Genomic DNA, 11,518 nt, shown 5'->3' on the forward strand with positions numbered 1-11,518 from the left:
TAAAAATATGTTATGATATATTAAATAAAACAAGTTTCTGTACTTTAGCTTACCTGATACATTTCTTCTCTGGTACCTAAAAGACAAAAATAAGAAATTAGATCAGAAAGAAGATAACGTAATAAAAAAGCCTTTAATTAACGACTGTATTTTAATGTGCCCAGTGAACACATTTTATAACGGCAATATAACATGGAAGTTACATGTAATATCACAATGTTATTCTTGTGATATATAAGGGCTACATAACATGGAAGTAACATGCAATTTAACATTTGTTATATGCAGGTAATATAACTGTTATACATATTTTTGGCGTTACAGTTATGTAACAAAAATTGTGTAATTGTTACGTAACACGCTTGTATCAATGTTAGTATAACTAGTAATATTCTGGTAATATTAATGGGGTGTAACGGAATAACATATACAATATAAGACAGCTGTTGATTTGCTTACTGCTCACGTTTTTCTATGTGCCCGGGCTCTTAAACCCTGCATCGTTTTATTTTGCTAGAGCTAATAATGGTCTGCGCTCATAAATTTTCAATTGTTTTTAAATATATATATATTGTTTGAAAGGTTTAATATTGTGCAGAGGTCTTTTAGTTCGCCTTAAGGCAAAAATTATAATTTACAAAATATATAATTTATAATTAATAATTATTAATAATTTACAAGATATTTATAATTTATATGATCAATTTATATAATCCGGGTATCCATCCGTATCGGTAAATAACGTAATCATCATGATGCATATTAAATAGATATAATGTCAATATTAAAAATTTGTGCAGCTATATACTCTTTATAAACTGAATTTGTTTCTTAAGATGATTATTGAAAAATTATATATTTGCGCTGGTTGTGACATATGTAGACTATATAATAACACTTACATCAAATTAAGAAGTAGTCTACCACGTAAGGCAGTTGGCTCACTATCCAGAGGTCCCGAGTTCGAATCCCACCAAGGTAAGTGTGTTTTTCAAATACGAGAAAATATTTATAATCATAGACTGCATCTTAAGAAACAAATTTAGTTATAAAATGGTAATAAAATTTCGAAAAAAATAATTTTTTTACGGATATTACCTTATTATAACTGTTACGTAATAGTTAAATAACACGTTATGTAACATGTTATATTGCTGAGTCGGAAATTGTAACTTACACGTAAGTTACATGTAACATTCTGGTTTATATAACCTGTTATATTCGGTTACATTGTCGTTACATTACTGCTATATTACTGTGTTCACTGGGCCACTCAGTGAACACAGTAATTTAGCAGTAATGTAACGACAATGTAACCGAATATAACAGGTTATATAAACCAGAATGTTACATGTAACTTACGTGTAAGTTACAATTTCCGACTCAGCAATATAACATGTTACATAACGTGTTATTTAACTATTACGTAACAGTTATAATAAGGTAATATCCGTAAAAAAATTATTTTTTTCGAAATTTTATTACCATTTTATAACTAAATTTGTTTCTTAAGATGCAGTCTATGATTATAAATATTTTCTCGTATTTGAAAAACACACTTACCTTGGTGGGATTCGAACTCGGGACCTCTGGATAGTGAGCCAACTGCCTTACGTGGTAGACTACTTCTTAATTTGATGTAAGTTATTATATAGTCTACATATGTCACAACCAGCGCAAATATATAATTTTTCAATAATCATCTTAAGAAACAAATTCAGTTTATAAAGAGTATATAGCTGCACAAATTTTTAATATTGACATTATATCTATTTAATATGCATCATGATGATTACGTTATTTACCGATACGGATGGATACCCGGATTATATAAATTGATCATATAAATTATAAATATCTTGTAAATTATTAATAATTATTAATTATAAATTATATATTTTGTAAATTATAATTTTTGCCTTAAGGCGAACTAAAAGACCTCTGCACAATATTAAACCTTTCAAACAATATATATAGGGTTGTGTGGGGTGATGTGCAACATGGGGTGATGTGCAACGTTTCCGATTCCTGGTCTGCATGTCGACATTTGACAGAACCGCATACTGCCATCTGTTTGTGTTGACAGTACCTTGTTTTAGATAAATAACTCGCGAGATAGCACGCACCCTGGTTTGCTGTACGAAAAGCGAGTTAAATTTCTCGAGCTGAATGTAATTTTTGCTTTCCACATTCATAGTAATTTCGTGAATTGGTTTTAGTCATCTTATAGGTAAATATTTTTATATTGTCAGTTTTTCAAGTACTTTTGATAATCCAAAGCGATTTTGTGATTTTCTTACATTGTGTTGGTGTCACGCCAGTCCGCGCAAAATAGCGTGTTTGGGGTGATGTGCAACATGATGTGAAATGTGTCGACATGCAAGGTCGCAACTATTTTACTTGTGACAACTGCGATTCAGATGATGAAAAATAAAGTTTTTTGCATTTTTCCTTTCATTATATTAATTTTTAAGCGATAAATAAATAAGAAATCAAATAAAGGTAATTCTTCAGTTTAGCTACCTCAGCACAGAAATCGATGCAATTAGGCTTATTCGACGCGTTTTTGCACGAAACGAACGAATCTGGCAGAAAAAAGTGTCGCTCTGCCCCGCGACGCGAGATATTAATCGTTAAAGTAGACAGGAATCAGGTTATGATTCCTGTCATACCGACGACATGTAGCAACACTGAACGTGCCCTGCGGCCATATGCGCACGCTCAGTGACCGCACGCGCATGCTTAGTGGCCGCACGCGCATGCAAAAGTGCGCCAATTTTAAATATGATGACTATTGACTGGTCAATCGTGCGGAATAACCAAGCGTCTTGATTCAAGCAGTTAGGTATCACGCTGGAAGTTTATTTAGTTTTATTATGCGGGGGAAGGGGTTCCGCCGCAGGCTACTTTTATGTAAAAATCACAACTTCTATAAAGCAGGGCATATACACACGTGTGTGTGCCCTGCTTTAACGAAAATTACAATTTCTATAAAGCAGAAGCAGGGCATACACACGTGTGTGTGTGCCCTGCTTTAACGGAAATCACAACTTCTATAAAGCAGGGCATACACACGTGTGTGTGTGCCCTGCTTTAACGAAAATCACAACTTCTATAAAGCAGGGCATACACACGTGTGTGTGTGTGTGTGTGTGTGTCCACGCGAAACGAGGTGCCACATGGGTTTATGACGCGCTTTACAACTTAAAGTACATGCTAAGTTGTAAAGCGAAATTATAAAGTACATGCATGGGGAGGGGGGTTAAACAGTTAAATACTTTTAAAGCGCGTCATCTAACCTATGTTCATCATTAAAAGCTAATTGTAAGTGATATGTAAGTGATTTATTATTCTAATAAAATAGAATTAATAGATTTTTTAATTCAGCATGGAGTATTAGCAAATACAATTAAGTGTAGTCAGTGCGATAACGATATAAACATTGATAAAGATACATTAACATATTGATGTAGAAGACAATATTACATAAAAAATATACATAAAAAACGTGTCTCCAAAAAGTGCGATAAACATATTTTTAAAGTGCTGTACTTGGTCCCGGATTGGATGATACTGGCTGGTCCTCGGTAGTGGACATTGGAGGATACATTTTCGCGATGATCTCGAAAAAGGCTTCGATACGTTCCAGTCGTTTATAGGCGCGTGTGAAAAGATATTCGGACAAATATCCAAGTAAGTGCTCGGATTTAGTTCCGTATCTTGGAATATTTGCCCGAACCTCTCTCCAAACGCGCTCTATATGTTGAGTATGTGCACCTGTAAATTGAAAAAATATATTAAATTATAGTGCAACATTAATAATATAATTACCTATTTATATATATTTTCAACATTTTTTACCACTCTCAGGATCGACAAAATTATAGGAATGGTTCACTGTCAGATGTTGGAAGTCTTCATTGCTCAAGCAATTGTAAGACTTCCAACAGTCTGACATGATCGTGGTTCCTGGCAGAATCCATTCCTTGATGCATGCCAGGAGTGTCTTTTCTGTCCGATCCTCGACTGGAACGATGAAGACCTTTTTTGAGTCTCGCTCGTACCCTCCAAAAATCCAATTACCCTTTAAAAGTCGGCCACGATTGTACTTACGATGTCCAATTTTTGCCTCATCTATCTCAACTGTGTGTCCTGGGCCACCAAGCTTTGTACTATACTTATCTGCCCAAAACACACAGACCTGCAAGTAAAAAAATAATATTAAAATTATTTTTCGACATTAATTATTATACATTTTTCTTTACTATACAGTACAATTATTAACATAAATTAAGATATAATTACCTCTCGGCAAAAATTGAACCAATCTGTAATCGTGGCTGACGCCACGCCAGTCTCATCCATTGTGATATCGTGACGCGGGTGTCGAAGCATCAAAAAACATGCTACTATTTTGCAAATAGTAGCAATGTCTAAGTGACTTTTATGGAACCAAGTACCAGTTTTCGCACTTTTATAAAAATCGCACTGTTTGCAGACACGTTTTTTATGTATATTTTTTATGTAATATCGTCTTCTACATCGATATGTTAATGTATCTTTATCGATGTTTATATTGTCACCGCACTGACTACACTTAATTGTATTCGCTAATACGCCATGCTGAATCAAAAAATCTATTAATTCTATTTTATTATATGTTAAACGAGCAAATTCTAATAAGCCTAACATTGCACGTGCCTGCGACTTCACGTATGATTTTAGCGCGCTTCATTTGTTTTATTCTAGTTCTCATTTTGCACACTAGTTTCAAATTGGCGCACTTTTGCATGCGCGTGCGGCTACTGAGCTGACTGAGCATGCGCATATGGCCGCAGGGCACGTTCAGTGTTGCTACATGTCGTCGGTATGACAGGAATCATAACCTGATTCCTGTCAACTTTAACGATTAATATCTCGCGTCGCGGGGCAGAGCGACACTTTTTTCTGCCAGATTCGTTCGTTTCGTGCAAAAACGCGTTGATTAAGCCTAATTGCATCGATTTCTGTGCTGAGGTAGCTAAACTGAAGAATTACCCAAATAAAAAATGATTTTTTTTTCAGGTCGATTACAACACAGTGAAATTTTTTGTTCACCAGATTTCGATTAATTTGTATTTAAGAAGCCCAAATTTAACATTTAAGTCGATTGATGTCGATATTCATGCATTTTTTACCTTAATTTTACCTGTGTTGCACATCACCCCAAGAAAATTTGAAAATACTAAAACAGACGTTTTTGAAAACTCGAAAAATTTTTAGGAAAAATTTAAAATTTTGAAAATCTAATCACGCAGAATTTTAGTATTTTCCTTCCTCTACATTATACAGCCATGATATATTCAAGAATTTGATTTTTGGATATGTTTTCCGAGCAACGAGTGAAAGTGTTGCACATCACCCCACATAACCCTATATTTAAAAACAATTGAAAATTTATGAGCGCAGACCATTATTAGCTCTAGCAAAATAAAACGATGCAGGGTTTAAGAGCCCGGGCACATAGAAATACGTGAGCAGTAAGCAAATCAACAGCTGTCTTATATTGTATATGTTATTCCGTTACACCCCATTAATATTACCAGAATATTACTAGTTATACTAACATTGATACAAGCGTGTTACGTAACAATTACACAATTTTTGTTACATAACTGTAACGCCAAAAAGATGTATAACAGTTATATTACCTGCATATAACAAATGTTAAATTGCATGTTACTTCCATGTTATGTAGCCCTTATATATCACAAGAATAACATTGTGATATTACATGTAACTTCCATGTTATATTGCCGTTATAAAATGTGTTCACTGGGTACGTTCCTCTTTTCAGTTTTAATATAAAAGTCTGTTGATTGTGTACGTTAAGAAATAGTAAAGAAGAAATGTATGTTTCAAAAGAACGTAGGTAAACATTAGTAAGCGCACAAAGTAGAAACCTAACTTACCTTCCAAAACTTTTTTATTGACTCTATATTTTATCAATCCATCGTGTTTAGGTTTAATGTGTATTTCTGGTGTAGTGTCTGCGTCAAGATCATTTGCGGCTCCTACCTCCTGTATCTCATTATCCACATAGCCGACAGTCGTTCTTTCGGGAATTTGTTCAATAATTTTCTTTTTGGTGATCTTCGGTTTCTTTCTTTCGATTATTTCCTCAGTTACTGTCACTTGCTCTCTCACTACCTCCTCTTTAAGTGGCTTTGCGAATTCGGGATATGGAAGAGGATAAGTCGTTTCTTCGACGATTTCTTCTACTGGGCCTTCCACAAGTGTCGTAACAGGTAACTGATCCTTTTCCTCTACAGTTGTCTCCTCTGTCACTTGCTGCTTTTGCCCTTTTCGTTTAATAATTTTCTTTTTGGTAATCTTCTTTGGTTTCTTTCCTTCGACTATTTCCTCAGTTACTGTCACTTGCTCTCTCACTACCTCCTCTTCAAGTGGCTTTGCGAATTCGGTATATGGAAGAGGATAAATCGTTTCTTCGACGATTTCTTCTACTGGGCCTTCCACAAGTGTCGTAACAGGTAACTGATCCTTTTCCTCTACAGTTGTCTCCTCTGTCACTTGCTGCTTTTGCCCTTTTCGTTTGATAATTTTCTTTTTGGTAACCTTCTTCGGTTTCGTTCCTTCGACTATTTCCTCAGTTACTGTCACTTGCCCTCTCACTTCCTCCTCTTCAAGTGGCTTTACGAATTCTGGATATGGAAGAGGATAAATCGTTTCTTCGACGATTTCTTCTACTGGGCCTTCCACAAGTGTCGTAACAGGTAACTGATCCTTTTCCTCTACAGTTGTCTCCTCTGTCACTTGCTGCTTTTGCCCTTTTTGTTTGATAATTTTCTTTTTGGTAACCTTCTTCGGTTTCGTTCCTTCGACTATTTCCTCAGTTACTGTCACTTGCTCTCTCACTACCTCCTCTTTAAGTGGCTTTACGAATTCGGGATATGGAAGAGGATAAGTCGTTTCTTCGACAATTTCTTCTACTGGGCCTTCCACAAGTGTCGTAACAGGTAACTGATCCTTTTCCTCTACAGTTGTCTCCTCTGTCACTTGCTGCTTTTGTCCTTTTCGTTTGATAATTTTCTTTTTGGTAACCTTCTTCGGTTTCGTTCCTTCGACTATTTTTTCAGTTACTGTCACTTGCTCTCTCACTACCTCCTCTTTAAGTGGCTTTACGAATTCGGGATATGGAAGAGGATAAGTCGTTTCTTCGACAATTTCTTCTACTGGGCCTTCCACAAGTGTCGTAACAGGTAACTGATCCTTTTCCTCTACAGTTGTCTCCTCTGTCACTTGCTGCTTTTGCCCTTTTCGTTTGATAATTTTCTTTTTGGTAACCTTCTTCGGTTTCATTCCTTCGACTATTTCCTCAGTTACTGTCACTTGCTCTCTCACTTCCTCCGCTTCAAGTGGCTTTACGAATTCGGGATATGGAAGAGGATAAATCGTTTCTTCGACGATTTCTTCTACTGGGCCTTCCACAAGTGTCGTAACAGGTAACTGATCCTTTTCCTCTACAGTTGTCTCCTCTGTCACTTGCTGTTTTTGTCCTTTTCGTTTGATAATTTTCTTTTTGGTAATCTTTTTCGGTTTCTTTCCTTCGACTATTTCCTCAGTTACTGTCACTTGCTCTCTCATTTCCTCCTCTTCAAGTGGCTTTGCGAATTCGGGATATGGAAGAGGATAAATCGTTTCTTCGACAATTTCTTCTACTGGGCCTTCCACAAGTGTCGTAACAGGTAACTGATCCTTTTCCTCTACAGTTGTCTCCTCTGTCACTTGCTGCTTTTGCCCTTTTCGTTTGATAATTTTCTTTTTGGTAACCTTCTTCGGTTTCTTTCCTTCGACTATTTCCTCAATTACTGTCACTTGCTCTCTCACTTCCTCTTCTTCAAGTGGCTTTACGAATTCTGGATATGGAAGAGGATAAATCGTTTCTTCGACGATTTCTTCTACTGGGCCTTCCACAAGTGTCGTAACAGGTAACTGATCCTTTTCCTCTACAGTTGTCTCCTCTGTCACTTGCTGCTTTTGCCCTTTTCGTTTGATAATTTTCTTTTTGGTAACCTTTTTCGTTTTCTTTCCTTCGGCTATTTCCTCAGTTACTGTCACTTGCTCTCTCACTTCCTCCTCTTCAAGTGGCTTTACGAATTCTGGATATGGAAGAGGATAAATTGTTTCTTTGACAATTTTTTCTACTGGGCCTTCCACAAGTGTCGTAACAGGTAACTGATCCTTTTCCTCTACAGTTGTCTCCTCTGTCACTTGCTGCTTTTGCCCTTTTCGTTTGATAATTTTCTTTTTGGTAACCTTCTTCGGTTTCGTTCCTTCGACTATTTCCTCAGTTACTGTCACTTGCTCTCTCACTTCCTCCGCTTCAAGTGGCTTTACGAATTCGGGATATGGAAGAGGATAAATCGTTTCTTCGACGATTTCTTCTACTGGGCCTTCCACAAGTGTCGTAACAGGTAACTGATCCTTTTCCTCTACAGTTGTCTCCTCTGTCACTTGCTGTTTTTGTCCTTTTCGTTTGATAATTTTCTTTTTGGTAATCTTTTTCGGTTTCTTTCCCTCGACTATTTCCTCAGTTACTGTCACTTGCTCTCTCATTTCCTCCTCTTCAAGTGGCTTTGCGAATTCGGGATATGGAAGAGGATAAATCGTTTCTTCGACAATTTCTTCTACTGGGCCTTCCACAAGTGTCGTAACAGGTAACTGATCCTTTTCCTCTACAGTTGTCTCCTCTGTCACTTGCTGCTTTTGCCCTTTTCGTTTGATAATTTTCTTTTTGGTAATCTTTTTCGGTTTCTTTCCTTCGACTATTTCCTCAGTTACTGTCACTTGCTCTCTCACTTCCTCCTCTTCAAGTGGCTTTACGAATTCTGGATATGGAAAAGGATAAATCGTTTCTTCGACAATTTCTTCTACTGGGCCTTCCACAAGTGTCGTAACAGGTAACTGATCCATTTCCTCTACAGTTGTCTCCTCTGTCACTTGCTGCTTTTGCCCTTTTCGTTTGATAATTTTCTTTTTGGTAACCTTCTTCGGTTTCGTTCCTTCGACTATTTCCTCAGTTACTGTCACTTGCTCTCTCACTTCCTCCGCTTCAAGTGGCTTTACGAATTCGGGATATGGAAGAGGATAAATCGTTTCTTCGACGATTTCTTCTACTGGGCCTTCCACAAGTGTCGTAACAGGTAACTGATCCTTTTCCTCTACAGTTGTCTCCTTTGTCACTTGCTGCTTTTGCCCTTTTTGTTTGATAATTTTCTTTTTGGTAACCTTCTTCGGTTTCGTTCCTTCGACTATTTCTTCAGTTACTGTCACTTGCTCTCTCACTTCCTCCGCTTCAAGTGGCTTTACGAATTCGGGATATGGAAGAGTATAAGTCGTTTCTTCGACAATTTCTTCTACTGGGCCTTCCACAAGTGTCGTAACAGGTAACTGATCCTTTTCCTTTACAGTTGTCTCCTCTGTCACTTGCTGCTTTTGCCCTTTTCGTTTGATAATTTTCTTTTTGGTAACCTTCTTCGGTTTCGTTCCTTCGACTATTTCCTCAGTTACTGTCACTTGCTCTCTCATTTCCTCCTCTTCAAGTGGCTTTGCGAATTCGGGATATGGAAGAGGATAAATCGTTTCTTCGACAATTTCTTTTACTGGGCCTTCCACAAGTGTCGTAACAGGTAACTGATCCTTTTCCTCTACAGTTGTCTCCTCTGTCACTTGCTGCTTTTGTCCTTTTCGTTTGATAATTTTTTTTTTGGTAACCTTCTTCGGTTTCGTTCCTTCGACTATTTCCTCAGTTACTGTCACTTGCTCTCTCATTTCCTCCTCTTCAAGTGGCTTTGCGAATTCGGGATATGGAAGAGGATAAATCGTTTCTTCGACAATTTCTTCTACTTGGCCTTCCACAAGTGTCGTAACAGGTAACTGATCCTTTTCCTCTACAGTTGTCTTCTCTGTCACTTGCTGCTTTTGTCCTTTTCGTTTGATAATTTTCTTTTTGGTAACCTTCTTCGGTTTCGTTCCTTCGACTATTTCCTCAGTTACTGTCACTTGCTCTCTCATTTCCTCCTCTTTAAGTGGCTTTGCGAATTCGGGATATGGAAGAGGATAAATCGTTTCTTCGACAATTTCTTCTACTTGGCCTTCCACAAGTGTCGTAACAGGTAACTGATCCTTTTCCTCTACAGTTGTCTCCTCTGTCACTTGCTGCTTTTGTCCTTTTCGTTTGATAATTTTCTTTTTGGTAACCTTCTTCGGTTTCGTTCCTTCGACTATTTCCTCAGTTACTGTCACTTGCTCTCTCACTTCCTCCTCTTCAAGTGGCTTTACGAATTCGGGATATGGAAGAGGATAAATCGTTTCTTCGACAATTTCTTCTACTGGGCCTTCCACAAGTGTCGTAACAGGTAACTGATCCTTTTCCTCTACAGTTGTCTCCTGTGTCACTTGCTGCTTTTGCACTTTTCGTTTGATAATTTTCTTTTTGGTAACCTTCTTCGGTTTCGTTCCTTCGACTATTTCCTCAGTTACTGTCACTTGCTCTCTCACTTCCTCCGCTTCAAGTGGCTTTACGAATTCGGGATGTGTTGCTGCGCGAACAATCTTTTCAACAGTTTTTATTGGACTCGTAACAATTTTTTGTTTACTTTCATCCTTTTTAGTTAATTGATCTAACTGGTTTTCCGTATCTTCTTTTTGAATATCTTTCGTTTGTATATCACGGATATCATTTGTTTTTTTGATTATTTTTTCATTTTGTACATACGTCTTTATTTGTTCTTCTTGACTTTGAGTAATGTCTTCTAATTCTTCAATTTTTGTTGGTATTATTTCTTCTATTCCTATCAGTCCTGTTACTTCTTCGATGTGCATAAATTGCTTTTTTGGTATAGATGGTACTTGTGATTTTATATCTTCGATTTCTTCTTCGATTACTACAACTTTATTTTCTTCTGTTTTAGATTTTGGTTTCTTTTTCCGTATTGTCGTTTTCTTCGTTTTAATTGCTGTTGTTTCGTTTTCTTTGCTGCCGCGTCTAAATTTAGTGGTGTATTCTTCAGTTACTTCAGTATCGGAATTATTTGTTGGTTGTTGTTTTGTTTCGTGTATTGTAGTGTGTTGTGTGATTGTGAAGTGATGTTCTTTCTCTGATGCTTCTGTGGTTTCTGAAATGTATATAGAACAAGTGTGTCATGGAATTAAATTGTTGTATGTTTTATAAATCCGTTGGCATTATTTACATTCTGATATTTAACTTTTATTCCGAGTATTAGTTTCAGATCATTTTTAACATATTTCTTTTTATTTTTTAAATATCGTTTTTGATTACTCGAATGCTAAATATCGCCTTAATTTAAGTATAGCGAATCAGCTGCTAGTAATGACTCGTATAAAGTAATACCTGTTTTTGTCTAAATGTGTCTATTATGTGCAGTGCAATTATGTTATAAACATTATTAATAATGTCTGTGTTGTTGTTTGGCCCCGTACTTACCCGAGGCAAGCT

General features: G+C 36.7%; 2 protein-coding genes and 1 long non-coding RNA gene across 11 annotated transcripts in view; 1 reads left to right on the forward strand and 2 right to left on the reverse strand.

Moving 5' to 3' along the window:
• Sls (sallimus) overlaps positions 1-11,518 on the reverse strand; it is an 83,908-nt gene that overhangs the window by 14,752 nt on the left and 57,638 nt on the right. For 5 of the 8 annotated variants that reach the window (XM_071704761.1, XM_071704762.1, XM_071704766.1 and 2 more), the window contains 2 exons: positions 5,952-11,177; positions 54-76 (listed from right to left, as the gene is read on the reverse strand). In XM_071704761.1, coding sequence (XP_071560862.1) covers positions 54-76; positions 5,952-11,177 — 5,249 coding nt within the window. The remainder of the gene's footprint in view (positions 1-53; positions 77-5,951; positions 11,178-11,518) is intronic. The other 3 variants (XM_071704765.1, XM_071704767.1, XM_071704764.1) reach the window with 2 other exon arrangements.
• LOC139771762 (uncharacterized) overlaps positions 1-11,518 on the forward strand; it is a 53,963-nt gene that overhangs the window by 13,655 nt on the left and 28,790 nt on the right. The gene's annotated exons all lie outside the window — the stretch shown is intronic.
• Positions 1,634-5,945, reverse strand: LOC139771760 (uncharacterized). 2 transcript variants are annotated; one of them, XM_071704779.1, is made up of 4 exons: positions 4,306-5,945; positions 4,114-4,201; positions 3,862-4,026; positions 1,634-3,777 (listed from the first exon to the last, which is right to left on the reverse strand). In XM_071704779.1, the coding sequence occupies exons 1-4, from the start codon at positions 4,690-4,692 to the stop codon at positions 3,539-3,541; spliced, it is 879 nt and encodes a 292-aa protein (XP_071560880.1). In that variant the 5' UTR covers positions 4,693-5,945; the 3' UTR covers positions 1,634-3,538. The 2 variants fall into 2 exon arrangements, with proteins under 2 accessions (XP_071560880.1, XP_071560879.1); XM_071704778.1 differs by having other exon boundaries at positions 3,862-4,201.

Source organism: Temnothorax nylanderi, unplaced genomic scaffold (genome assembly GCF_030848795.1).
Source record: "Temnothorax nylanderi isolate EJ_2023f unplaced genomic scaffold, tnyl_v1.0 TNYL_tig0044_pilon, whole genome shotgun sequence".
Lineage (NCBI taxonomy): Eukaryota > Metazoa > Arthropoda > Insecta > Hymenoptera > Formicidae > Temnothorax > Temnothorax nylanderi.

What these genes read in the sequence shown, in the direction of transcription:
- LOC139771760 (XM_071704778.1), bottom strand. Translation starts at nt 4,692, where the DNA reads ATGTTAGGCTTATTAGAATTTGCTCGTTTAACATATAATAAAATAGAA. An exon ending in GGTTCAATTTTTGCCGAGAG is followed by an intron (nt 4,202 to 4,305) that starts GTAATTATATCT and finishes TTTTACTTGCAG; the next exon opens with GTCTGTGTGTTTTGGGCAGA. An exon ending in TTTTGTCGATCCTGAGAGTG is followed by an intron (nt 3,778 to 3,861) that starts GTAAAAAATGTT and finishes TTCAATTTACAG; the next exon opens with GTGCACATACTCAACATATA.